A 27,088-nucleotide genomic window follows, 5' to 3' on the forward strand; every position below is an offset into this window, starting at 1 on the left:
AAGGCTCCTGATGAGCTCATGACCATTATGGGGGGAAAAAATCCTTATTTTTTTTTATATATAACTCAAATGCACAAATTGGTCAAATTAACCTATTAAATACAATGAACAAGTACAGTGAAACACATCCCACCACAGCTGAGTCATGCTCATATTCTGTGGAAACAGGAAGAGAACAGAGAAATGAAGATCCTGCTGTGACTCACTGACCAGTTCGTTTTGCTAAGTCATCAGACTGTAAACCCCAATCAGTGACTCACTGACGTATTCTGCAAATTAAAAGGGGGACTCACATAGTGACGTATGATTTTGCCTGTTTCAAGAACCAGGTCGTAGAAAAAAAATATCAAACATTTGTATTAACCCGCACATCATATGCAAATGACAGCACAGACACATTTCCCTGAAAGTTTAGAAGTTTTTCAAGTTGTGCAAAGGCAGATATTTCTCAAAAACCTGTGACTCATGTGTGATAAGATATATTACTGTAACATTGTAGACTTCTTTATTTCGCTATAAATTATATTCATCAAATTCCCACAAATGAAAGAAACAACTGAGCTTTTAAAACTGTGCAAGCTTTGGACTTTTGAATACAATATTACACAATCCACTGTGTATTCAATGACATTACAAAGTAATCATGCATTTCACGTGGAATTCCAATAAAACTGATTGATGTTTGTGGCTGTAATGTGACAAAATGTGGAAAAGTTCAAGGGGGGTGAATACTTTTGCAAGACACTGTATATTTGACCCTACACTTTACAGAAGATTTAAGGTCTTTTAAGAGTAAACAGTAAACTATATGCTCTATTCATGTAATCTCATATCAGTGGCCTCCCAGCAACAAGTTGGTGAAATCTGAAAATGAGCTTAAATGTGAATTATTTCTATCAGACAAGGAGGAACCAAAAAACTCTGTCACAACACTTGATTAAGATGACGCATAAAAAATTAGCAACAGGCAGCGAGTGAAACTAAATCACACATTACTCCAAATACTTCCTTCCACTTTCTGACAGTTTCTTTTTTCAATAACATTGCTTTACTACACAGAAGTGGTTTGACCTTTAAGATGAAGTTTACAGCTGATTAGACAAACCACATCACCCACGCAGGAATGGTTCCTATAAAGCCGAGTGCTGTCAAATCCTCTTTGACAGACATCCCATCATGAACATGGTGAGTATTTGACACAACTATAGAGCTTAAAATGGGAATACGTGATAGGTTCAAATTTCAAAAATTTTAAAACTCATTTATGTTTATTTTACAGAGTATACAAATTCTAGAAATGGGGAAATATTTTACAATAGAAAAAGAATAAACAGAGATATGCATTTATGTTTAATTACATTTGATTATGTAACGCGAAATAGTTAAATACTTAAATCACTTTTATCAATGATTTGTAGAGGACGTTTGCCACAGTGGACTCTTTTGTGCTTACAGTGTACAGATGGTTTATCCATTAGATGCTGCATTGAGGTTAAAGAGGTTTCCTCTTGTTAGTTTCATCCTGGCCCCTGAAAAGTCAGTGTATCAGGTCAGATCAGACAAGAGGCAACTTAAAAACAAAACACAGCTAATGTGAGAGGATTAAAAACAAACAAATGCTTCCATATTTTTGATGCATGTTCCTGTGTTACTGTTTTTGACTTGCGTTTTCAAGTTGTGCAATTTAAGCTAGTAAATATTTCCACTACTTTAGGTGAAATTTTAGAGCTACAGGATGAGGGAGCTATAACTCACAGGCATAGCAAATCACATGTTCTGAGGTATTTTCAGCACTTATAATCAGGTGTCGTCTCTCTCTCTACAGCTTATCGTGCCAGCGCTGGTCCTGCTCTCGGGTTCACTCTGTGGTGCCTCAGTGGTGGATCCTGTTCCCACCTTTAACCACCGAGACCCGGTAACCGGAGAGATCCTCAAATGTCCCAAGTGTCCACCGGGCACGTTCATGTCTGCTCATTGCACTGCCACCACACCCACACAGTGTCAGCCGTGCAAAAATGGCCACTTCACCGATCTGTGGAACTACCTGCCCAGGTGTCTGTACTGCAGCAACCTTTGCACAGGTAACCTGGAGGTGGAAACAGAGTGCTCCCCGACAACCAACAGGATCTGTCGGTGCAAAGAAGGTTTTTACTCGGCTGATGACTTCTGTATCAGGCACACAGAGTGTGGCCCCGGATACGGGGTTCAAACTAAAGGTACAGTATTCATTTATTAAATGTGAACTACTAAACCATCCATCCATCTTCTTCTGTTTATCCAAAACATCAGTATGTCTAACTCACTTTACACTTCCAATGAATGTAGTGACCTGAAGTCCTCTGTTGTCCTCTCTTAGGTACACAGCAGACAAACACCGTTTGTGAAAAGTGTCCAGAGGGATATTTTTCCAGCTCATCTTCTGTGGTGGATTTGTGTGTAAAACATCAGGAGTGCTCCAGCGGGCAGAGCGTACTCCTCACTGGCTCAGCCTATTCTGACACCGTGTGTGGCACCTGTGAGAGTCTTGCAAACGGAGGTATGTTATTAATGTTATCTGCCAAAAACAAAATATTTTTTAATGCAACCAAATTTACAAAGTTATTTCAAACTTTCTCAGGTGAGACTCTCAGGACATTCCTCTCAGGATTCTTCCATGCACACAGGATGCGTGTAGGAAAAATCAAGAAGTTTGTTTCCAAGTGAGCACACTCTTTGTCTGTTTGATTATTTTCCAGCACTCCTTCACCTCTAAATTCAAAAAAGATGCCAATTAAACCATTGTCTCCTTGCAACAGATACATCCTTACCTCGTCGAAAGAGAGGTGCAGTCTCCCCAAACAGAGAGAGCCTCTCATGGATCACATCATAGACTGGCTGGCAAAGGCTCCGGAGGAAAAGCTGAGGAAGATTCCCGACATGCTAACAGCTTCAGATCTTAACTCCATGGCAGAAAAACTAAAGAAGAGACTCCATGAGATTAAGCAGCAGAACCCAAACTGCAGCTTAACAATAGATGAAGTAAACAATGCTCTCTAGTCTGCAGTCCGTTACACACATTGAAAATTTTTTTATAAGTGTTATAAGAGGATATTTTTACACCATTCTCCATTTTATTGGCGTACACGCATTGTAATAAAGGTAGACAAATGTTAAAACAAATAATATTATTTTTATACATTAAGGCTTCTGATTAGAAGACACATGACTCCATTACAGAAGAGTTGTGAATTATTCCTATGAAATAAGGGCCACAATGAACAAGCTATTAAATACATATATTCACATTGCTACAGCTGTTTTTGTAAACATTGTTAAGAGCTTAAGGGTGGAAAATAAAACAACAACAACTAGGAATTCCACACAAAAAAAACTGAAATATGAAAATATTTTAAACATGACATTGTGATGTTATTTAAAGTTTTAAATAAAAGGATTTTTATAAGATTGTGTGAATGTCATTCAAACTGAAATATTTTACCTGCCAAGTGTAAAAACCAAACAAAGTATCGCGCACATTGTAACCTAAAGTCACAACCTCCTGTATCGCCTCCTCCCTTATGACCTTCCTATGAATGAACTATTTCAAACAAGTGAAAATGTAGCTCGTCTTTCTTGTTATCATGATCCTGGAGTAAAACACATACTTTGTAATTGTATTACAAAGTACTACAGTTAGAGTGAGGAACTGTTAGAGATCCAACACGTTCTCACTCCCAAAGTGTAACAGTCGTGGATATAACAATAGGACAATTTCATGAATTAATCATTGCATAAGCACATTATTAAACTCATTGTAATTATAACTGCATTAATTATTTGATCATTTACTTGACAATAAAATGAAGAATTGGCAGCGATTTCAGCCTAATGTCAAGAGAACTTAGAATGCATTGCTCATCAAAGTTTTGTTAAAGTATAATAATGTACTGTTTTTAAGGATCCTTTTAAACTCACAAAAATACAGTATTGTTTGAGTATTTGCCCCCTTCCTGTCACAGTAATATTAGACCAAGATAACCTGAATAAATTCAAAATGAAGTATTCCAATGATCATTTCATTCATTAAGGGAGAAAAGCTATCCACTACGGAAGCGTGATATACATAATTATCACGTTCGTACAATATAATAATACAATATAATATTTATATTGTACGAACGTGATAATTATGTATATTGTAATAACGTGATATTATGTTGTTCAAACGTGAAAAGTATATTGTACAAACAGGAAAAGTATCTTGTTAGAACAATAAACTTTTCACGTTATAACGTGATACACTTGTATTTTTCTTTTGCCTGGGTGGCAGCTCTACGCTTCCGTAATCCACACCTGCCCCTCTGTGAAAAAGTATTTCCCTCTAAAACTGCTTGTGCCACCCTTTGCAGCAAGTAGTGCAATCGAGCGTTTGTGATAATTGGCAGATGTGGGAGGCAGTGTTGGTCAAGTTACTTGAAAAAAGTAATCAGTAACTAATTACTAATTACTTCCCCCAAAAAGTAATCCCGTTACTTTACTGATTACTTATTTTCAAAAGTAATTAATTACTTAGCTACTTAGTTACTTTTTAAAAACACGATTTACAACCTGAATAGGTGATAAAGTGATAGATCTTTCAGCCCAATTCTACTTTTTCTACACAATCCATCATACAAAATGTAATCAAATGAAAAAGTCCCTTTTTAAAACTTGTTTTATTAGTTTTAATCTTTAAACTTTATGCATCAAGCAAAAATTTAATTATATGCAACATTCTCTGACTGGAAGAAATTTGTTTAATATCTAAACTTATTTTCTGCACATTCCAGCACATAAAATATATATTTTTTGTGTTTACACTCAGTCTTTCAAATAGATGCAAGTAAAACACAGCAGAAAATAAATAAAGTCAAAGACTAGCGGTCCTTTTGCTCTATTTTCACCTGTAAGGCGGGAGTAAGGTAGGCGGAGGTTTACCCTGGTGCAGGTGTGCCGCAGCAGTCAGTGGAAGAATCCGTGAGTTTCTCTGTGAATTTCCCATTACGTCGTAGCTACTCGGTGCTTGCTTGGAAGTTTAGGGGTTTTTTTTCGCTGTAAAAAGAAGCTTTCTTCCCACGCACAACGGACGCTAATGTTTTTGTCACTTTTTATGCAATCAAACTCAAAGTAAGGTCAGTACTTCCACGCTTTAAACACTGCACGCTCATACTCTCTCCCACAATCGATATGTGATCCATTGTTGATCTGCACACAGCTGTTGTCACCAACGTCGCACTTGCTTACGTCACTGTCGTGAGACATTCTCGCAAAAAAATCAGTAACGCAGTAATGCAGCGTTCCTACGGGAAAGTAACGGTAATCTAATTACCGTTTTTGCAATAGTAATCCCTTACTTTACTCGTTACTTGAAAAAAGTAATCGGATTACACGTTACTGCCCATCTCTGGTGGGAGGTGTGTAGTCATAAACCCTGCAACTGTCCATCAACACAAAGAGACAGAAAACAAAAGTTCGTTCAGTGCTTGTGTAACAGGGTCATAAATCACATTGTTATAATTACCCAAAATGTGTTCTAAACCCCCAAACCGTTCCTTTTATACCTGACTTTCAGGACCTCCAAGCCTGTAGTTATGTTCATTATCAGTTAGAGCCCCTCCTCATTCTTTTCTTCTTCTTCTTTGGTGCAATCCTATAAATACAGTGTACCCCTTTTGCCTCTCCCCTTTTCTACAATTCCCCTGTGGGAGAGGAGCTGGAGTGGGCAAATTATTTACTTGGAGGTCTTTCTTTCTTTTACCTTTTTTATCAGACACAACACAGAATCACACCGGTTACACTTGACTGCAGGATTTGTGCTGCAGCCCTGACCTGTAAGAGGGTTTATGTTCCTCCTTAGCGTTATGCGCCATCTAGTGGCAACTTTAAGTAAACACCTGATATAGTAACAAGTGGAGGTGGCAAAAGTACAGACATTGTGTCCTTATGAATCAGAATCAGAATACTTTATTAGTCCCTAAGGAAATGATGCTGTAAGTAAGTAGGTGTGCCGATACCCTGTTTGTATTTCTGCCATCCAAAACTTATTTCTTTATCAAGAGAATAGAATAGAATAATCCTTTAATTGTCCCACAAGGGGAAATTTGGTTGTAACAGCAGCCAGAAAGACACATATACAAACAAACAGTACACAGGACACAGAACAGAAACATTCACAATTTTTCTTACATATTTACATTAAGGACAATGGTTACTATAAACAGAGTGCTGTACGGTTATTAAATTAAATAAAAATAACTACAGATAAGAGGCAAACCAGGTTGTAGTGCGAATCGTTTGATTAAATTATTGCAGTTACAGCGCAGATGCAAACATCTATGTTTGTTGGGAGCAGTTCTGATTGTACAGTCTGACAGCTGCAGGGAGGAAGGACCTGCGGAAACGCTCCTTCATGCAACGAGGATGCAGCAGTCTCTCACTGAAGGAGCTCTGCAGTTCAGCAACATTTACATGCATGGGGTGGGAGACTCTGTCCATCAGAGATGTTATTTTGGCCAGAGTCCTTCTGTCTCCCACCACCTGCACTGGGTCCAGGGTGCATCCCAGAACAGAGCTGGCCTTCCTGATGAGTTTATCCAACCTCTTCCTCTCAGCTGCCGATAAACTGCTGCTCCAACATACAACACTGTAAAAAATGACAGATGCCACCACAGAGTCATAGAAGGTCTTTAAAAGCGCTCCCTGGACTCCAAATGACCTCAGCCGCCTCAGCAGGTAGAGTCTGCTCTGGCCCTTCCTGTAAAGAGCATCAGTGTTGTGGCTCCAGTCCAGTTTATTATTCAGGTGAACACCCAGGTACCTATAAGAGTCCACTATCTCAATGTCCACTCCCTGGATGTTCACCGGTGTCAGTGTGGTGGGTCTGCATCTCCGGAAGTCCACCACCAACTCCTTGGTTTTCCCGGCGTTGATCAGCAGGTGGTTCTGCTGACACCAGTCTACAAAGTCCAGAGTCCACTGTCTGTACTCTGAGTCGTCCTCACCTGTGATGAGGCCGACTATGGCAGAGTCGTCAGAGAACTTCTGTAGGTGGCAGCGTGGGGAGTTGATGGAGAAGTCTGCAGTGTAGAGGGTGAAGAGGAACGGTGCCAGCACAGTTCCCTGTGGGGCTCCCGTACTGCAGACCAGCATATCAGAGACACAGCCCTGTGTCCTCACATACTGTGGATGTCCTGTGAGGTAGTCCAGTATCCACTGGGACATGTGGTGGTCCACTCCCGATAGCTCCAGCTTGTCTCTCAGAAGTCGTGGCTGGATGGTGTTAAAAGCACTGGAGAAATCAAAGAACATGATCCTCACAGTGCTTCCAGGCTTCTCCAGGTGAGTCAGAGCTCGGTGCAGGAGGAAACAATGGCCACTTTGGACAAAATAACTCATCTCAGCTTAGGGGCATCTGGTGTGTCAAATGTTCATTAGAAATTCATACAAGCCTTTCTATAAAGGTATCTATTTATGTGCCCTTTATTAAACTGTAATCAAAGTAAATAAAGACTAATTTCGACTAAACACAAACTTTCCTCAAAACGTTATCACATTTTCTCACAATAGACAGTAACTTTACAAGAAAAAAGAGAAGCTTCCACATTCAAACTGCACCTAGTCTTCACAGAAACAGTGTTGAGCTGTATGACCAGCCCTTCCAGAGAACTGGCTCGCAGCCTGTTACTGCCAGCCCACTGACTTTTTGATGACTAGAAACCTTTTGCATGTTTCCAGATGTCCTTCCACTTTTATTTTTTATAATTATATTCATTTGCATACATATGTCACTGTTGATGCGAGATGGTAAAGAGCACCACTATGGCTGAGTGATTTGAGGAAAATCTAATATCGCAATATTTTTTGGGTATATCACGATACACAATATATATCACGATATGTTTAAATAACCTCCCAAACTATATAGTACTTCAAATTGCACTGGTATACTCATTCAAATTGACCATTCAATATTTTTTTCTATGTGAATTGAAAAATCTGAACGAACTGAAATGTTTTTGTTTTTTTTTATGTAAGTTGCACACAGAGGTTTTTCCACAAATGACAATACTGTCACAGTAAGTCTCTTTCTGTGGTCAGTAGTAGACCTTTATCAACCAAAAGATCATAGCAACAAAAAAGTCCATCAAAAATTATTCATGAGACAAAACAAAGAAACAAACAAAAAACCAAGTGAAAGTAAAAATGTGCTTTTAACCCTTCAAGGTCCAAAACAGCAATGGAAAAATGATTTTCTTGCATTTCTTATTGACTTGGGTAAGTAATAACCACAACCAATCATTTTGTTTTTCAATAGACCCTATAGTTTTTAAAATATTGAGCTCTACCTCTTCCTCCCATATGCTAATTATATACAGGGATGAGTGATGGGCATGGAATGGTGATCTTTGCATTGGACTCTTTGCTCCACCATTTGACCGATGAAAGAGGCATGAACCCACAGGCATTAAGAAGGTTGACACATTTGTTGTCAAATCATTTTACTGCAATCAGACCTTCATCAGACCTGTAATCACTGCTCCATTGCCCTTCTTCATCAGGGGAGCTCCACCAGTGCAGTTTGATCACACAGTACTAATGCACCTGACACAAAGGAATTGTTCAAGTTCTGGACCAAGCTGAAACTTGTGAAGAGCTGAGGTTCTTTTATGGGTTTCAAAAGTGTTTTTTACAACTTTGGCCTAGAGGTAGCTTCTGTTCCTTTGCACGGAGGGGAGCATTGAAGAATGTAGATCCCCGTTGATACAGCAGCAAGTCGTGAATGTTGCCAGATGAACTTGGTTGGCAGAACAATTTAAAGCCCTTCTCATCTGGTTTGTTGGCAATATACTGGTGCCAGCCCTGTTGGCTTCATATGAAACCATGACCTCAAACACACTGTGGTTGAAGGTGGATGGTATCATGAGACACCAGTCACGAATCCGCCACAGGACCATGTGATTTTTAGCCATGTAATTGCCATATAGTACTTGTTGAACATGAAATTATAATTTTGACAACTTAGTAATATTAATTTACCAGCTACTGTAAATTGGTTAAAAGGTGATTAGTTGTGATATTTGTGATTTCCACATGCTACTCTTGATTACATTTTACTCAGAAAGTTACAAAAATTATTTACTGAGGAAATTATTTCAGCATATTCTTGCTGTGCTAACACTTAATGTGATTTATCAACAGCAATTGATCACATACTAAACAGATGTGACCTGTAAGTCCTCTAACACTATATCAGAAAATGATACCTTCCTACTTTAGTTTCATCAAAAACACTCAAAATATGTTGGATGGTTTTTTGTTTCTGACTTCCTGGTTGGGAGAGGGATAAGAAGAACCAACCGTTTGCATCCACAGTGCCCTCTGGTGGAATTTATTGGCATTACAGATGTAAACCAGTCGGTAGAAAAGACTGAATAAGTTAGGTCAATTTCAGTGAAAGCCTCAGTTAGACATAGGGCCTGAAAATGTACTCTACCAATTGGTTGAGCAGAATACTAAAGGGTTAAAAATATATATAATTGTAAAATTTAAAAAATGTGATGACCTTAAATTACAGAAGCAAAAGTCTAGATAGTGACTATAAAAACAACTGACCAAGAACAGTCACAGGTGTCACAGTTGGTTTATTCAACGTTTTCTGTGGGGAGACGTTTAAAACATTCCTAATTTTGCAGCGGAATAAATTTGTTTGTTGCAATTTTTGCAAATGAACACATTTTATTTGACCTCTTTGTGAAATCCAAATGACAACGTGTCTCATTCCCTCGCTCGTCTGTCGCCATATTATTCCCTATCTGGTAGTATATAAACACATGCTGAGCGCAGTGCACCGGGTAGACAATTTTTTAAGAAAACCAATGACTTACTTGTGGGGTGTAGGAGAAAAAAAAACTCAGTGAATTTCATACAGACAGTTTAGTACTTCGATGGCAAATACTCGATGTATATTTTCTATGCTGTGGTGTGCTGGGGGAGCAGCACAGCAAAGAAGGACTCATCCAGGCTGGAGAAACTGATCAGGAAGGCTAGCTCTGTGGTCGGCATGAAGCTGGACACTCTGGTGTCAGTGGCAGAGAAAAGGAGACTAAAAAAAACTGCTGGACATTATGGACAATGCTGGGCATCCTCTGCACACGGCCATTAACAACCAGAAGAGTCTGTTCAGTGACAGGTTGCTTCTCCCAAAGACAAGAACCAACAGACTTAAAAACTCCTTTGTCCCACACGCCATCAGACTGTTTAACTGATGGCGTTAAAGGGAGGGAGGGGAAACAGGAGGACAAAGGAGGGGGGAACAACTAAGCTGTAGTGCCTCTTCACTTCACTGTGCAATACTTTTGTTAATAGTCAATGGTGCAATAGACCTCAATACTTGAAATGTGCAATTCACTTGTATTTTTATTTTTATTCCTATTTATTCTATTTATCCCCTTCGTATATTTTATTTATATATGTCTCTGTATTTATATATATGTGTGTGTGTGTGTGTGTATGTGTGTGTGTATATAATATTCTGTAACTCTGTAACTTCTGTCGGTGCTGTGCTTTTGGAAATCGAATTTCCCAGAGGAACCCACCCAAGGGATTAACAAAGTCTTATCTTATCTCTTATCTCTTATACTCGAATGTTACAATAAAGCCTTCTTAACCATTGTATGTGGAAAAACTTGCATTACATCAAGTATACTCAACATATCGCAGACCCCTAAGCACCACTCAAGTTAAATAACCCAACAAGTGTATATTTATTTTTCCTTATTTTAGTGTGGGTTCAATTTTCTATTTTCGAATGAAAGATCTTTACTCAAATAAAAGCAAAAAAGTACAGGCTCTGAAATGTACTTTGAAAAGTAATAAAGTAAAAACTAGCTCCTTGAACAACCTTCTACCACCTATTTTTTTCCAAACCTTACTGAACCTTGTGCTACATTAATGTAATAATAAAATAATCACTGTAGGAATACAAACTTTACTTCAGTCTAAATTTGAATTCTAACAAAGATAACCAGGTAAGTAGAACATGAGCAGAGAAAAAGAAGGAAAATAAAAACTCTTCTGTTGTTTACATTATAGTGGGTTTCTTTGCGTCTAAACAGCAAAGTAAGTAGGGAAGCAGTTAAGGTGTGCACCCGTCCCTGTGCACCAGTCCAACACACTGCTCTTTAGTTTAAACTCATCACAGTAGTGCAGATTTACCTGTTTATCCTGCGCTAACCTGCAGAGGATTTCATGCAGCTTTTAAATAGCAGGTAGCCTACCGCAGCCCCTTTCATAATATGGCAAAAAATAATGTCACATGACGACCTTATTGTAAGCTAAGGGTTGGACTCATCATCAACAAGGAGAAGACCAGAATCCTTAAGATCAAGTCCAATAATAACAACCCAATCACCTTAGTGGGAGTCCTCTGGAGGAAGAACACTCTTTTACCTACCTAGGCAGCATCATCGACCAGCAAGGTTGAACCGATGCAGATGTCAAGGCAAGGATTGGCAAACAAGCGTTGCCTTCGTCCAGCTCAAAAGTTTTGCGAGATCTCACAAAACAAACTCGGGATCTCGCAAAAGTTTTGCAAAAGTTTACAGCTGTAAAAAGTTAATACGTGACGAGGCAGGAGGAAGCAAAAGAGAACACACTGAACACGAGAGTAGAGACTGTCAAAATAAAACAGGAAACATGCAGACTAAGACACATGGACTTGACACTGGGACCAGGGAAGAAACAGACATGGGAACAGAATCGGGAGACGAAAACAATGACATGACTGGGACACGGAGAGAGGGATAAAGAGGAAACAAGGGACATAGAGGGAGATAATGGGTCGGGGAGCAAGAATTTTCCAACCAAAAATCATCACTCCAATAACCGTCAATAGGCGATGTATTCACGCATGAGACTTTTGATGGGCGGAGCAGTGTAAACATGCACAAACTGAATTGCGTTTAGAACACAGAAGACGTCCAAACATGGACGAACTAATTGCCAAATTGTACACTGGAGGAGAAGGCATAGATAGAAGTGGACTGTTACCTTAGCGAGGAGGTTGTAGACAGAGAAGACAATCCACTGGTTTGGTGGAAAATGCATGAAAAACGTTCCCCATTGATGCCACACATGACACGGAAATATCTGTGTATACAAGCCACAAGCACACCTTCAGAACACGTTTTCAGCACTGCTGGTAATATTGTTATCACTGCTAAAACCTGTTAAAGTAAACATGCTTGTTTTCCTGTCAAAGAGTTTATAAGTTTTGTTTGTAGGGAATATTTTCATTCATTCATTTATTTATTTATTTGAGATGCGCCAAATCGCACAAAATTTTTTTTTTATATTCACTGGAAGAGACATTTTGATTTTTAACTTATTTGTTGTTTGGTCGAGTGTGTAAGACAGATAAACACTGGAACGGCCAGTAAACACCATTATAGTGGAAAAAAGAAGCCAGTTTCTCGTTGTTTCCCTCCCCACCATTGTGGTTTTTTTATTTAAATAAAATGTTTTTGGGGGTTTTTTCTGAACATAGGCTACTGCCGTTCTTTCTTTCTGTTATAAGTTTCAGTAAATGAATCACTGCTGTATTTGGGCACACTCTGAGGAGGGTGCATTTGCTCGCAGCTAAAGGAGGGTGCCATTAAAACAGCGCTATTATTTATTATTATTATTTATTATCTGCTTCTGTTAACTTCATTGAATTGAATAGCCTTTATTGTCATTGTACAAGGTACAACGAAATTGGAGTGCCACTCCCTTGGTGCAAAATGCAATAATAACTATAAACATAAAATATAAAAAGTACCGAAGTACTCAAACAATAGTAAGTACGATATACACAGAATAGCAGCATTCATTTAATGATAGTATGAACAGCAGCATAATATAGTGACAGTGGCAAGTATGGTATAGTTAAGCAGGTTCAATTGTTTTGTGCTTATTTACTACGGTGATAGCTCTGGGAAAGAAGCTATCCTTGAATCTGTTTGTCCTGGTTTTATGTGACCTGTACCGTCGGCCTGACGGTAACAGTTCAAACAGTTGATTACTAGGGTGAGAGTAGTCCTTAATGATATTGCCAGCTCTGCTGAGGTACCGAGAGTTTGCAATGGCCTCCAGGCTGGGCAGAGAGCAGCCAGTGATCTTCTGGGCTGTGTTGATGAGCCTCTGCAGTACTTTCCTATCTGCAACTGAGCACCCTGCATACCATGTTGTTATGCCGTACGTTAGGATGCTCTCTATGGTGGCTCTATAGAATGTCACCAGCAGCCTCTCCTCCAGGTTGTTCCTCCTGAGCACTCTCAAAAAATGGAGACGCTGCTGGGCCTTTTTTACCACTGCCGTGGTATTTGCAGTCCAGGAGAGGTCATCAGCCAACATTATTAGCAAAATTACTCATGGGCAAATAAATAAAAAAATCTCCCTTGTAAAAACGATTGACAATAACCTCAGCCTATAGACTCAGATAGTCGATATATCGCCAACCTTACCGGGGTGAAGATACATGAACTGACATGACAAACAGGGGAGCCATGGAAGGAAACACAAGGAGGGGAACACGTAAACACAAGAGGGAAAAAAAGACAAGGACACACACAAACACAAAGAGAGGGACACAGAGGACAAAGGGGAACCTAAGAAACAAATGATCACAAGCAACCTCAGAGACATAGTAAGAATGATCTCAGAACTAACTAGTTAAACTTAAATTATAATAATACCAAAACACTCACAAAAATAGAATACAAATACACCGAGTCCAAAAACCAAGAGCAAAAGTCCAAGAACATGGTAAAAAACAGTTCTGAAGGCTGGCCGTGATCTAAGGAAACTGAGTGCAAAACAAAACGGTTCAGGTGGCTGGCCAAGTGACCAATGGAAGGGATGGAGCAGGTCCGGAGGCCCACCGCGGGGCCAGCGGTGATGACAGAGCAGGTCTGGAGGCTGACCACGGGGATCCATACAAAGTAGTGTATTTCCAATTATACCTTCCTAATGAATAGGAATAGGACTTTCCTAATGAAAAGTCATCAGACTAATTGTTGTTATTGTTTAATTATGAAGAATTATCAAACAATAAATACAAAACTTGAAAAGTCAATACCAAAATTTTAAAATATTAAATTAACAATCACTAACTAGTATGACTGAAAATATTATAGCTGAGAAACATTTTATAGACGCAAATTATTATCTAACTGCATTGTGTATGAAATGTTTTTCAGTATTTAAACAGCGGTGTTTCGCATATAACTATGACAGGCGGAAGAAGAAGTAGTTCCCAGCAATCGACACAATGGTCCTGATAATCAACTGCAAATTTCCCCTAAATTGATAAAATGAGGATATTTTAATATGAAAATCAATTCCAGAGGATAAATATCTGTTATTGGAGGAATCCATATGTCAGTATCGATCCGCACACCACTACTGTTTTTCAACCACTTGTAGTCATGTCATCAACGCTTGAAAAAACAATTGCGCATCTACAGCGTTATGTACGGTTTAATATGAGGTCGCTATTCATGGTGCCTTCAGGTGCACCTCGTAAGTTCATCAATCTGTACACCCAAAGACATAAGGTTGTTGTTTTGGATTAATTTTCCTTTGTTTGGATAAACATACCTTTAATGACTTTGTTACTCTTTTTGATGCCATGTTGTATATAATTCAAAACTTCTGAAAGTTTCATCTCAAAACAAGTCTATTTTTGTAATTCAACAAATCCTATAATATTTTTTTTATTTAACACATTACCAAGACCCTTGTGATAGCTTTCATGTTTCACTTTTAGAAGCTACCTTATTGTTATGATTTCAGCACTGAATTATATAAAACAACGCATCAAGAACAACAAAGTTATTAAAGACACGTGTTTATCCCAACAACGGAAACATATTGACCCCAAAAAGCCTTTTAAACAGCCTTATGTCTTTGGGAGTAGAGATGGCTGAATTTACGAGGTGCACCTAAAGGCGAAACGAATAGCGACCGCATATGAACCGTACCTAACGTCTGTACGTGCGCAAATGTTTTCCAAGCGTGGATAGCGTCATCGCGGTAAGGATGTGGGGAATTCCCGTGATTTAAACATCAACACATAAACCTAAGACTAGACATCAAGACTTCAAGACACGCGGGTTCATCGTCGACATGTTTGTTGGGAACTCAGTATGTCTTATCTCTGGTGTAATATTGGGAGCGTACTTTTTTGTTGTTTTTTTAATTTTTCGCATAATGTCACGTGTCATTTCTCTTCACAGTTTATCGTGCCAGCGCTGTTCCTGCTCTCTGGTTCACTCTGTGGTGCCTCAGTGGTGGATCCTGTTCCCACCTTTGACCACCGAGACCCGGTAACCGGAGAAATCCTCAAATGTCCCAAGTGTCCACCGGGCACGTTCATGTCTGCTCATTGCACTGCCATCACACCCACACAGTGTCAGCCGTGCAAAAATGGCCACTTCACCGATCTGTGGAACTACCTGCCCAGGTGTCTGTACTGCAACGACCTTTGCACAGGTAACCTGGAGGTGGAAACAGAGTGCTCCCCGACAACCAACAGGATCTGTCGGTGCAAAGAAGGCTTTTACTCGGCTGATGACTTCTGTATCCGGCACACAGAGTGTGGCCCTGGATACAGGGTTCAAACTAAAGGTACAGTATTCATTTAATAAATATGAACTACTAAACCATCCATCCATCTTCTTCTGTTTATCCAAAACATCAGTATGTCTAACTCACTTTACACTTCCAATGAATGTAGTGACCTGAAGTCCTCCTTTGTCCTCTCTTAGGTACACAGCAGACAAACACCGTTTGTGAAACGTGTCCAGAGGGATATTTTTCCAGCTCATCTTCTGTGGTGGATTTGTGTGTAAAACATCAGGAGTGCTCCAGCGGGCAGAGCGTACTCCTCACTGGCTCAGCCTATTCTGACACCGTGTGTGGCACCTGTGAGAGTCTTGCAAACGGAGGTATGTTATTAATGTTATCTGCCAAAAACAAAATATTTTTTAATGCAACCAAATTTACAAAGTTATTTCAAACTTTCTCAGGTGAGACTCTCAGGACATTCCTCTCAGGATTCTTCCATGCACACAGGATGCGTGTAGGAAAAATCAAGAAGTTTGTTTCCAAGTGAGCACACTCTTTGTCTGTTTGATTATTCTCCAGCACTCCTTCACCTCTAAATTCAAAAAAGATGCCAATTAAACCATTGTCTCCTTGCAACAGATACATTCTTACCTCGTCGGAAGAGAGGTCCAGTCTCCCCAAACAGAGAGAGCCTCTCATGGATCACATCATAGACTGGCTGGCAAAGGCTCCAGAGGAAAAGCTGAGGAAGATTCCCGACATGCTAACAGCTTCAGATCTTAACTCCATGGCAGAAAAACTAAAGAAGAGACTCCATGAGATTAAGCAGCAGAACCCAAACTGCAGCTTAACAATAGATGAAGTAAACAATGCTCTCTAGTCTGCAGTCCGTTACACATTTATAAAAACTGTATACCTGTTTTACAAAGTTATGTGATAAAGCAGAATGTTCTTTGTATCGTTTGTCATTTTATAAGTATATATGTACTCTATAAACTTGAGTTTCCATTGCTAAAGCTACTGTTTGTATATGCTGTACTTAACTTCAGATGGTATAGTTTCTGGGAATCAGAGATTTGGTGGTGGAAAGAGGAAGTTCAGGAAAGTATTTGAAGGAAGAGGTTTGCAAAGATTAAGATTATGAAAGCAGACAGGAATACTGAGAGACTACGCATGAAGGAGAAGAGGACTGGAGAGATTGGGCTGGAAATGATTTGCAGCAGGTTTTGACGGTTAAGGATAAATATATGATAAGAAGTGAAGAGTGTGTTGCAAATGAGAGAGAACAGATGAAATAAAGACAGTGATTTAGGAAGTGCAAGTAAAGAGGAAGTATGGGCAGCTATGAAGAGTCTAACTGTGACCGGTCAGCCTTCCAAAAACTGTTAACTACATGTAACTTATGATTTAGCAAGGGTGGAAGAAATCAGAAAGAGGACAAATACTTTTTTACAGCACTCTGCCTGATTCTCCAAATTGTTTGACACAATCTCAAAAAGCTGAAATATTCAAATTTCAACTATAGTTTACTAAAAAAAAAGTGCTGCAAAACTCCACTTTCATATATATATATATATATATATATATATATATATATATATATATATATATATGAATCCAACATAGTGCAACCACTACAGCAATCTGTACTGTCAACGAGCTACCACATGGTGTCGCCCTCACTCCGTTTATATTACTGTTGGAAAAACCACTTCCTACAAATTAAATCTTTCACACAATAAAATGTAGCCTGCCACTCTTGACGTATGCTATAGCTGTTTTTCCTCAAAAGACTCTAACAACCATCAAACAAAGCTTTAATATATTTTTTATGTACTTCCAAGCGATATATATACATAATCTCTAAAGCTAACGAAGCTGTGCGCTTTAGCTACTTCTGCATCGGGAGTCTTGTGTGTCAGATGTTAAACATGGGGATTGGCACCGCTAGAGGTCCCAGTCTTCCAGGAGCTGGTGCTGTAGTCTCATTAATATCGGTCTGACACCACCAGCGCCGCCGCCCCCTCCTGCCACGCCATGCCGGTGTTCTGGGAATCGCATCGGCTCCCAGGCTGTCGCATCACCGACCGGGGAGGGGCCCCGTTTCCCACCATTGGCTGGTAGCCTACTGTAGCCCATTACCGACAGCTTTACGGTAGAGTGTGTGTGTGAGAGCGTGTAAGCGGTGGTCTTTTTATCTCGGCCAGGCGCTCAGGCTGCAGGGTTTCAGCATGATTTTAAAAGGACTCTAGCTGATTTTCCCTCCCTAGCATCAGCCTTTACCTCACCACTCTCCAAACTGAAAAGGGATGCGCCTAAACACAAGCGGATACATTGTCCGGACACTGCGAGAGAAGAGGAGCATGTAACCGGGAGAATCCCAGCAGCAGCAGCGGCGGCGGAGGAACCACCTGACTCTTTCCTCTTTTTCCGCTCACGATTTCCCCTCATAATTTAAGGCTTCTCGATGCGCTGAGCCAGTTCTTATCGTTGTTTTGGATATTATCTTCAGCAAAATGAGCGAGGAAGTGTCGGAGGTCCCAAAAGAGCTTCTGGGTAAGATACAAAAGCGGATTTGTGGCTGTGTGTCCAGGCTGGAACAATCACCGATACCCTCTCTCTCATCCTCCTAACTCACAGCGTGCATGTGCTCCGCATGGTAACAAGTTTTACTGATAGTATTGTAACCATAAAATCTATTGTGTTTATAATGCAGCCACACTTGGAGTGCAGTGCTAAGGCACAAATATCCAACCACAGTATAAAAATATGTATACAGGGTTATTTTTTTCTTTTAAATTCATTCATTTCAATATCATAGCAATACTAAACCGATTTCTCCCTAAAGCAGACTGCTGTTATTAAGAGACTGCAAATTCTTTATCTCCAGTTAAGCTTGGAGATGTTTATACGCGGAGCACTGCCACAAGGTGCTTGTTCTGTTAATGTTTACATGGGAGAAGAGCCAGATAGTTGAGATGTGTGTGGTCAGCCTGTCAGTCCTCTGCACATAATTTTAACTCACAGTCATCCTGGTCCACTTTAGCATCTCTAGCCTTCTTGGTAGCTGCTCTACTCTAACCCTTGTTTTCATGATCCCCTTTCCTCATTTGTGTGAGTCTGGAAACCCCTTGGCTCAGGGTTTCTGTTTAAGAAAGTAGGTCAGGTTTTGACATCCAGGTGTAATGTTGGATGAACTTCATCATTCATCTCAAGCAGGGTTCATTTTCTCATTGCCAGACACAGGAGCAGTGGAGAATGTCAAGGAGGCTTTTAGGAAAATGCTGTCAGGTCACGTGTTAGCCGTGTATCATTTATACTATAGATCCCTAACACAGTTTTTACATGTTATTTTCTGTGTACCCTGGCCTCCAGTTAGGACAGAAGCCAGAAAGAGTGTAATTTTACATTGCAGGAATTTCAGTGGAACTCTTGCATACTTGACCTTTTAACTAATTTGAGCCATTTTGTTTACATTTTCCCTGAACTGTTAAACATATATGTCTTTAACAGAGACTGGGAACCACTTTTAAATACAGTTTCTGCAGGTTTTTACAGTGTTTGGGTTTGTTATAGACGGTATTTTTCCTCCTCTTCTTAATGGGAAATTTCCCTGATGTTTGCTGACTAATTCACCCAACTCTGCACACTAAATATAAGGAATCTGTCTGCATCTGGGTATAACCAGCCATTGTTTGTTGGTGGTGATGATTCAGTATCATGCAGCATTACTCTTGGCATCGTGCAAGGAGTTTCAGCATGATGCTGCAGATGGAAAATTGTTGCATGAACTCAGAGTGTTCTCTGCTGAGTAACAGGACATGTCAAGTGCTTGTGCTCATGTTTTCCGTTTAACTTACTTGGTAGTGAGCAGATTAGGTCAGGACACTTTGAGTTTCAGCCTTTTGAGGATGGAATATTGAAGTGGACATATTCAGAATAAGTGAGCTCGTGCTCAAAATGTATTTTACTGAAACATGCTCAGACACATTCAAAGTTAGGGCAACAGTTACTCGTCTGATTACACACCTAAAGTAACCAGACAGGCAAGGCTGCGTCAGCAAGGAGAGTTAGGAAACAGAAGGAGAAAGTTTGCAGCGCAATGCTGATGCTGGTAGTAAACTTGACCTTCATCTCTATGATCTTTTTGGAGAGTGAGTTAAATATTTAAAATGCTCTTTCTTTCCATAAAATTGCTTCATGTCACTATTTTCTCACACACAGAAGTTTAAACATTTAGAAGAGAGGAAAAACAATTTTGCTCACTTTTGAAGCAAACTGGCTCTAAAATGACTTAAATGATTATTTGTCTCTATATTGATATATGATGTCTTCTTAATTCTTTATAGATGAAACAGTACAGTGATGGAAATCTCAGGAGGGATTTTTTTCACACTCCTCTTCACAGAAACTTTAAGTCCTTTAGGTTTCTTGGCTGCTTCTTGTTAACTCCAAGCTTCAGCTCTCTTCAAAGATTTTCTATAGGACTGAGATCTGGAGACCGGCCAGGCCACTCGAGCATCTTAGTATTTATCTTCTTCAGCCACTCCTTTGTTTCATTAGTGATATGTTTTGGGTCATTGTCATGCTGGACACCCATCTGTTACTAAGGGAAGGAGGACCTTTTTTAAGATTTTACAGTACACGGCCCTGTCCATTGGCCCCTCAATGCTGTGAAGTCGTTGTGCACCCTTAGCAGGAAAGCAGCCTGAAAGCATGTTTTCACCTCCATGCTAGACTGTGGGGATGATGTTCTTTGAGCCATACACAAAGAATCTGCCTGTACACATGCCTTCTTGAGCAGGGGGACCTTGTAGGCTCTGAAAAATTCCAATCCATTACTTTGTTGTGTGTTACTAATGGTGTTCTTGGTAATTGCAGCCCCACCTGCAGTCAGATTATTAACAAGCTCCTCCTCCAGCATTTGATCAAATAATTATTTCCCCTACTGTGTCATGAGTGTATTTATTAGTGGCTTTGTGAAGCAACAAATCAGGTTTGACACTAAGTTAATAAATTAGCCAACTAATTTATGGAGCTCTCAGTAGTTTGTTTACACTTTTGCAATGACATAAGTGTCTCATTTCCCCACCACCTCCAATTTAAACTGGTGTGACCTATAGCACACATGCTCTACCTACCAAATGAAAACAAATGCCTTGTGAAATAAGAAATCCTGTCACAGCTACATTAAATTGGCAGAAAAAAAAATTACATCCGAGTCCGACACGAGTGATTTGAGACCAAAATCTGCCCAGACCCATTAAAACATACAAGGCCTACATTTGTGGCCTTTTGAGAGTCGCAGAGATTTTTCTGTGACTCTCAGGTCTCTGCACTGAGGTTGCAAAAGTGCTGCAGCAGGAAATGGTGCACACTTGCAGTGAAGTTTATTTAGGAAGCTCAAGGCTGGCAGATGAACCGTTTTGCACCGTACCTAATTATTACTTTTCCTTTGATCTTATGATGGTGTGAGGAAGCCCGTAGGCGAGGATATGCGCAGCACAGATGTACATGCAGAATCCCCGTCTGTGTCAGACGCATGTGCGCAGACTGCATTTGTGACTGTGTTTTAGGTGAATTAACGTGGAGAGGGGGCTGACCCAGTTCTCCTGTTTGAGCCTGTTCGCTGGTTGTTGACACTTCTGCTGGGTGTGAATAATCAGTCTGTAACGGGAAACATACACTCGGCATTAAGCCTCTGTGGGCCTGTGTTCAAACGGGTATGGATATACTCACATGCATAATTGAAATAATTGAAATTATTATATTATAAATGATGTTTTTTCTTTTCTTTTCTTTTTATGTGTTAGAAAGTAGGCGTTAAACGTCTCAGTCGTCAGAAGAGGGATTCATGATCTGATAATTAAATGAAAACTAGAATAAAGTCAATATTCTGTTATATTAAAATGGAACTTAAATATTTCATCATTTTTTTTCCTAATCAGTAGATATGATGGATTTTTCCCCTGTGGCTGATGTACACTGATCTTTCTCTGCTGCGTAAGCAAAGTTGGAAAGAGACTACAAATGAAAAAGAATATACATTAAAAGCCGCCTCTTCTCTTCTCTTCTCTTCTCTTCTCTTCTCTTGTTGTAGGGAATTACAATTTCTTTAACAGCATTTTCCCAAATTTTCTCACTTTAGTCTGTGTCACTCCTTATTTATTTGACTCCTTATTTGACATCTTCTCTCCTCCTCTGTGTAGAGAGCGTGAGGGATGCGGTGGGAAGAAAAGTGAAGCTGTCACTGCGGAAGAGAGTCAAACTGGAGATCAAAGGAGACAAGATGGAGAACAGAGTATTGGTGAGTCAACTCCTGATGCTGCCAAACCATGTTGTTTCATTAAGGCTTGCATTTATCGAAATGTACTGATTTCTCCTAAGAACGTCAAAAATCTTCCTGCTTTTCCCACACTTATCTTTAGCTGCATAGTTTGTCTTTTCAAGGTTCACTACTTTGATTTTTAGGCTGATTGCACAGCAGCCCTGAACATTTCTAGACATGAAGGAGCGCTTCATTAAGAGTTCACGTGTAAAAACGGCTTGAGTGTGTGATCTGATTAGAAGGGGCAGTGGAGTGTGTGTGTAAAGCATCCAGCTGGTAACATTTATCAGGTTTTATTAATAATTGCCAGTGCAGTGTCTGGCATTAACCCAATATGTGGGCTGTGTGATCTTCTCGGCGGGGTTTTGTAAAGGTTGCACAAGAGCTGAATAAATCGGACTCGGGGAGTTGCACTGTGATTGCTTTTCTTTTTTTGGTAAGGATTTATTTATATTTTGGCTGAATTTCTGTTATTAAAAATATGCTGAGCTGAATGTTAGCAGTTCATATTGGCAGTGCCCTGCTGGCCCTTTTAGTAGGATTACTTTTATAATGAAGAAACATGTCACGATTGTCTGCCAAAAGGAAACACCTTTTTCCCTATAATTTCTAAGGATGTGTATGTTGCGTGTTGGCGATAAGGATATCCTCACAATGAATCTCCCATGCTGACTCTTAGCTTGTAAGTTTGGATACAGTTTGAGGGAGTCGAGCAATCGAGGTTTTAAAAGACGATTTTAAAGTTGCCTTATCTGTGTAGCTCCAAAGTGGCTGCTACTTTGCTGATAGTGTTGATCAGTGGCTCAATCTACAGCCACTAGCTTCCTTTGCTACTTGTCCGATGCGTCATTCATTCATTCTGTCATTTATTCACTTATTTATCCATCCAGCGACATCTCTGACTTTAAACACCAGCCCTCAGTGTGTGCAGAAATCAAGTGGAAATAGCAGCTCAGACCATTAACTTTTGGCCGCAGATCAGTAAATCCACCAGCAGCTAAATAATTAATACCTGGCAGATCATTAAAAATGCACTTGGCTCTTTCTGTGATGAACAGGGACAAAAAGCTGATATAGTTAAGACAGAACAGTTGCTTTTGTAAATCAGCATCTAAGCAGGGCTCATACAGTTGGATAGTACTTTGTGAAAATGGCAGGAGTCTTTTAGTAACTCAGCTCTTAGTGGAACGTGGAGCTTTTTGTAATTCAGCTTTGTGTGGGGGGAAAAAGCTTTGTGAATAGGCCTGCACAAGATTTCTCACATTTCTTCCATCTATATGCTTGTGGTAATGCTAGCACTGCTAGTACTGTACAAGTCTCCTAGGGACACAAGCAGAAAGAGGTAAGAGACAAAAGTGATGAGCATCTCTTTAACATCTTCTGTACTTGCTAAATGGTCTGGGAGCACACTGTGGGGGGAGAAAGTAGGCCTTCCTCTACTAAATGAGATGAATTAGCACTGCTGGTTTCTGGAGCCATCAGAGTCAGCACGGTTGATGTGGAAGAGGTACAGATGTGTTATTTAAAGACTTCTGTTATTTGCTAGTGTTTTACTTGCTGCATAAAAGGGCATTTCTGGTTTCATTCCTAATGTTAGCTGTGATTTTAATAAATCAACCTTTAATAACCCACAGTACTGTGCAAAAGCATCGAGCCATGTCTTATTTCTGTATAGTTTGAATCCAAGGAAGCAGAATTTCTTGGAATGGAAGTGGTCTTAAGCAAGAGTTTTCCAGGCTTTCTGAAGGTCTTTCAAAGTTTTTCTTTGGACATTGGCTGCTTTTTAACTCATTTTCATTCCAGTGCAAACATTTCAGGAAACATCACAAGCCCAAAAAAGCCCTAAACAAAATCTGCAGCAGACGAACAGTATTGGAAGTCATGTCTTGTCAAAGTCATGTGCTTAAGAAATAGGAAACGGGTCCAGCATAAACCTGACATAGAACGTGAGAGATGCATCTGGCCCTTCAGGTGATCCATTGACTATTCACTGAAGCCTCATCAGAAATGGTGTCAGTGGAAGGTTGACTGTCAAAAAGCTCGACAGTCGCTTGAAACTTTTAAGGAAGGGAAACTGGGAGAAAAAGCTGAGGTATGCCATATTACACAAAAACTTGATTGAAAATCAGTGGCAACAGGTCTTATGGAGAAGAGATTTATTGCAGAAGTAAAGTAGCCTCTTGTATAAGAATAATAAGATGAATACAGAGGGATGCACCTCCTGGGAACTTGGCTCTTTCACTTTAAGAACCTTGAGAATTGTTCACACACTGGTCTGCCTAAAATGGGTAAAAATGTGCTCTTGACAGTCCACTGTTAGCGTCCACAGGAATCATGTAATCTATTAATACAACATGGTCTCTGCAGAGGACCATACACGTGCAGACAGACACACAACATACACAATTGTAACTATCACCCTGTCTCCTTGATGTCCACCAATCGCAATTTTCCTGTAACAAAGTATTTTGTTCTATTTGTATAGTATGTTTTTCAGTTTATCTCATTCTATTCTATTGGTTTTTCTCTTTTTAAAACTTTTCATTAATACTCAAATGTAATTTAGTCCATTCTAGTGCTCGACCTGCAGCTAACTTTACGTGGCTATGACAACAATGTCGCTATGTAGGAGCTGGACACAGAGGCTATAGTAGTGCTCATACGCACATACGCACTAAACAAAAGAAAGAAGTGGGAGTCAGTACTGGGAAGTGAGGAATTCCAGTGGAGTGGCTCTAGTATTTCTTCCAGACGCGGAGCGTGACGTCGTATCGGCGCTCTGCTCGACTGAACAGAACAAGTACAGCGCTGTTTGTTGCTCTGCAGAAAAGCAGAGTCTGACAGACTGATTATGGAGGAAGTGGCTCAGAGGGAAAATAAACATGTCACGAAGTGTAACCTGTGAGTGTTATCTAGAGTTTGGCATGATGAAAGAACAATCTATTTATAGATTGCCTGGAGATTAAATGTTACTATCAAATATGAGCTTCAAGTATTTTGGAAAAGTACAAACAGGAAGTAGAAACAGGATGAAGAAAAAGGGGGCGTTCAGCTAGTTTAAATGGAGGGTATAGCTAGTATATTATGGAAGTGTAGCATCTGCTGTTCAGTGTTTAAGGTCTAAAAGAGGTGTAAAGTTTTCGAGTCCTTACAGCTTGAATTATTATAGAACAGATTAGCCATCAATACAAACTTAAGTCAGTTTAATACTATTGCGGTTTAGTACAGTTGGAAAAATTAACTTTGTTAGGATTTGATTATGCAGTAAATGGAAAGTATGATTCTGTTCAAGTAACCTTGATGAGTAATGTGTTCTTACTGACGCTGAGTAGAACCTACATCAGTGTTCTCCTCCTCCCAACTTTGTTAGGTGTTCAAATCATGGCAAGCAGCTCTCCTTTCTTTCTGTGGTTGTTTACTCTAATCTTGGTGGACAGCAGACTCTAGGACGTTTTTGTGATTTTTACGTGACACCTTGCAGTTTTGCTGTTGGCTTCTCTTTTACTTAAAAAGTACCATATATCTATTTTCACAACAGTTTATCTGTTCTTTGCAAGTATTACTCAAAAACATATGGATGCATGGAAAAGCTATCTAGAGGTGGAGCTTGGCTAAACTTTGAAATTGTGAACTTTAGAAGTTGATCTAGACCTGTATCTGAATTTAGGTAATTTTGGAAGCATGGATTGCCATTGTGGTTTAAGGGACAGTGGATCTTTCACATCATATGCATGTCGCACATTATCTTCTTCCTTAGAAAGTCCAGACCAAGATGTCCAAGGACGTAATTCATGCATGGTATGGAAGGAATGTTTAGCCTTGGTGGAGATGCAGTCTCACAGTGCTCTTGTTCAGTTGTTTGCTCGTGTACTCATTCAAAGAGGAGTAAACACTCCCTTCCTTTACTTTTGAAATACTGAACCTTAGCCCTGTAACATTACAAATAAACTCCGACCTATATAGGATTTTTTGTTGTTGTTTTGTTTTTAGACAGATACCTGTCCTGATTTGTTGATTTACAAATCTGATATTCGAATGCGTCATGGAATATTTTTTCCTTGAGAAATGCAAAACATAAACAGGTTTCCTTAACGTTTGTTTTTTGTGGTCATTTATTTACTTCTCTCGGTTTGCCAGACTCTGCTTGTATCAGCTGGTTGTCATGTTTGTGGCTTTCTAAGCAGGTTGCCATGAAGGAAGTTGCAGAGAGTCCCTTGTGAACAAACCATGCAATGTCAACATTTTCACTTATCGGCCATTATAAATGCTGAAGCCGATAGATCAGCAAAGAGCTAACACCAGCCTAACCCTAGTTTTATTTCCTTTTTAAAAAGAATCATCACTTCTTTTTTAATTTTTTTTTTTAAGAAATAAAGTTTAAAATGAGGATCTTTATATTTAAAAATACACATTATTGTTTTGATATTTGAAATACTGTCTCTGTATTATTTGTAATTTTCAGTGGGTTAAATGATCTGCAGATTGGTAAGTTTTGTTGTTATGTACAGAAACACAGACTAATAACCTTTTTGGTTATATCAAACAGGCACCCTCATCGGCTACATAATGAGTGGAAAATTTTAAATGTAATAAAATGAATATACTGTACAATGAGCACTGTGCGTGTTTATCGCAGTTAATGCAATCTCTTCTTTGAAATGATACCTACATCAGTAGCGTAGTATCTTCAGAAGCCATCCGGCTGATGTTTTGTTTGATACATTTCTTTTACCTGACTACAGATGCCACATAAACTCCTAAACTTAATTTGCTTTAGAACATGCGGCACCTCTCTCTCCACTGTGGCGTGTACAGATAATCAAGGGAGCAGTATTGTTATTTCCACTATCAATTAGGCTGTCTATTATATACACACGCTCCCAGCCTGAGCGAGGCTGGGAGTGTGCCTGAGGCATCTGTTAAGCGCACGAAAGCTTGATACATACAGCCAGCTCCCTGCTTTGAAGACGGGGATGAAGGGGATACAGATAATAACATCAGTCCATCAAACACACCCTGGAGTAGAAGCGAAGGGAGAGGGGAAGAGTAAAATGTGTATTGAAATGTAGTGTACAGGGCAGAGTGCATGGAGAATAATCAGTGGAGAAAAACCATCATAGCAAAGACCAAAGCTTC

General features: G+C 39.6%; 3 protein-coding genes across 5 annotated transcripts in view; all 3 read left to right on the forward strand.

The window, feature by feature from the left end:
- Positions 1–1,176: 1,176 nt before the first annotated feature.
- LOC146622564 (tumor necrosis factor receptor superfamily member 11B-like) lies at positions 1,177–3,036 on the forward strand. The gene is made up of 5 exons (XM_085364888.1): positions 1,177–1,185; positions 1,826–2,216; positions 2,357–2,536; positions 2,618–2,699; positions 2,796–3,036. The coding sequence occupies exons 1-5, from the start codon at positions 1,177–1,179 to the stop codon at positions 3,034–3,036; spliced, it is 903 nt and encodes a 300-aa protein (XP_085221014.1).
- A 12,071-nt stretch (positions 3,037–15,107) lies between these two features.
- LOC146622565 (tumor necrosis factor receptor superfamily member 11B-like) lies at positions 15,108–16,511 on the forward strand. Its single transcript, XM_085365236.1, has 5 exons — positions 15,108–15,201; positions 15,294–15,684; positions 15,825–16,004; positions 16,086–16,167; positions 16,264–16,511. The coding sequence occupies exons 1-5, from the start codon at positions 15,184–15,186 to the stop codon at positions 16,502–16,504; spliced, it is 912 nt and encodes a 303-aa protein (XP_085221362.1). The 5' UTR covers positions 15,108–15,183; the 3' UTR covers positions 16,505–16,511.
- Positions 16,512–18,140: 1,629 nt separating this feature from the next.
- LOC146622566 (F-actin-uncapping protein LRRC16A-like) overlaps positions 18,141–27,088 on the forward strand; it is an 80,525-nt gene continuing 71,577 nt past the window's right edge. For all 3 annotated transcript variants that reach the window (XM_085365239.1, XM_085365238.1, XM_085365237.1), the window contains exons 1-2: positions 18,141–18,180; positions 21,834–21,931. In XM_085365239.1, the coding sequence (XP_085221365.1) occupies positions 18,141–18,180; positions 21,834–21,931 (138 nt within the window). The remainder of the gene's footprint in view (positions 18,181–21,833; positions 21,932–27,088) is intronic.

This window comes from Diplotaxodon limnothrissa, linkage group LG11 (genome assembly GCF_057381915.1).
Source record: "Diplotaxodon limnothrissa isolate DT_005_m linkage group LG11, D_limnothrissa_male_GT1.1, whole genome shotgun sequence".
Lineage (NCBI taxonomy): Eukaryota > Metazoa > Chordata > Actinopteri > Cichliformes > Cichlidae > Diplotaxodon > Diplotaxodon limnothrissa.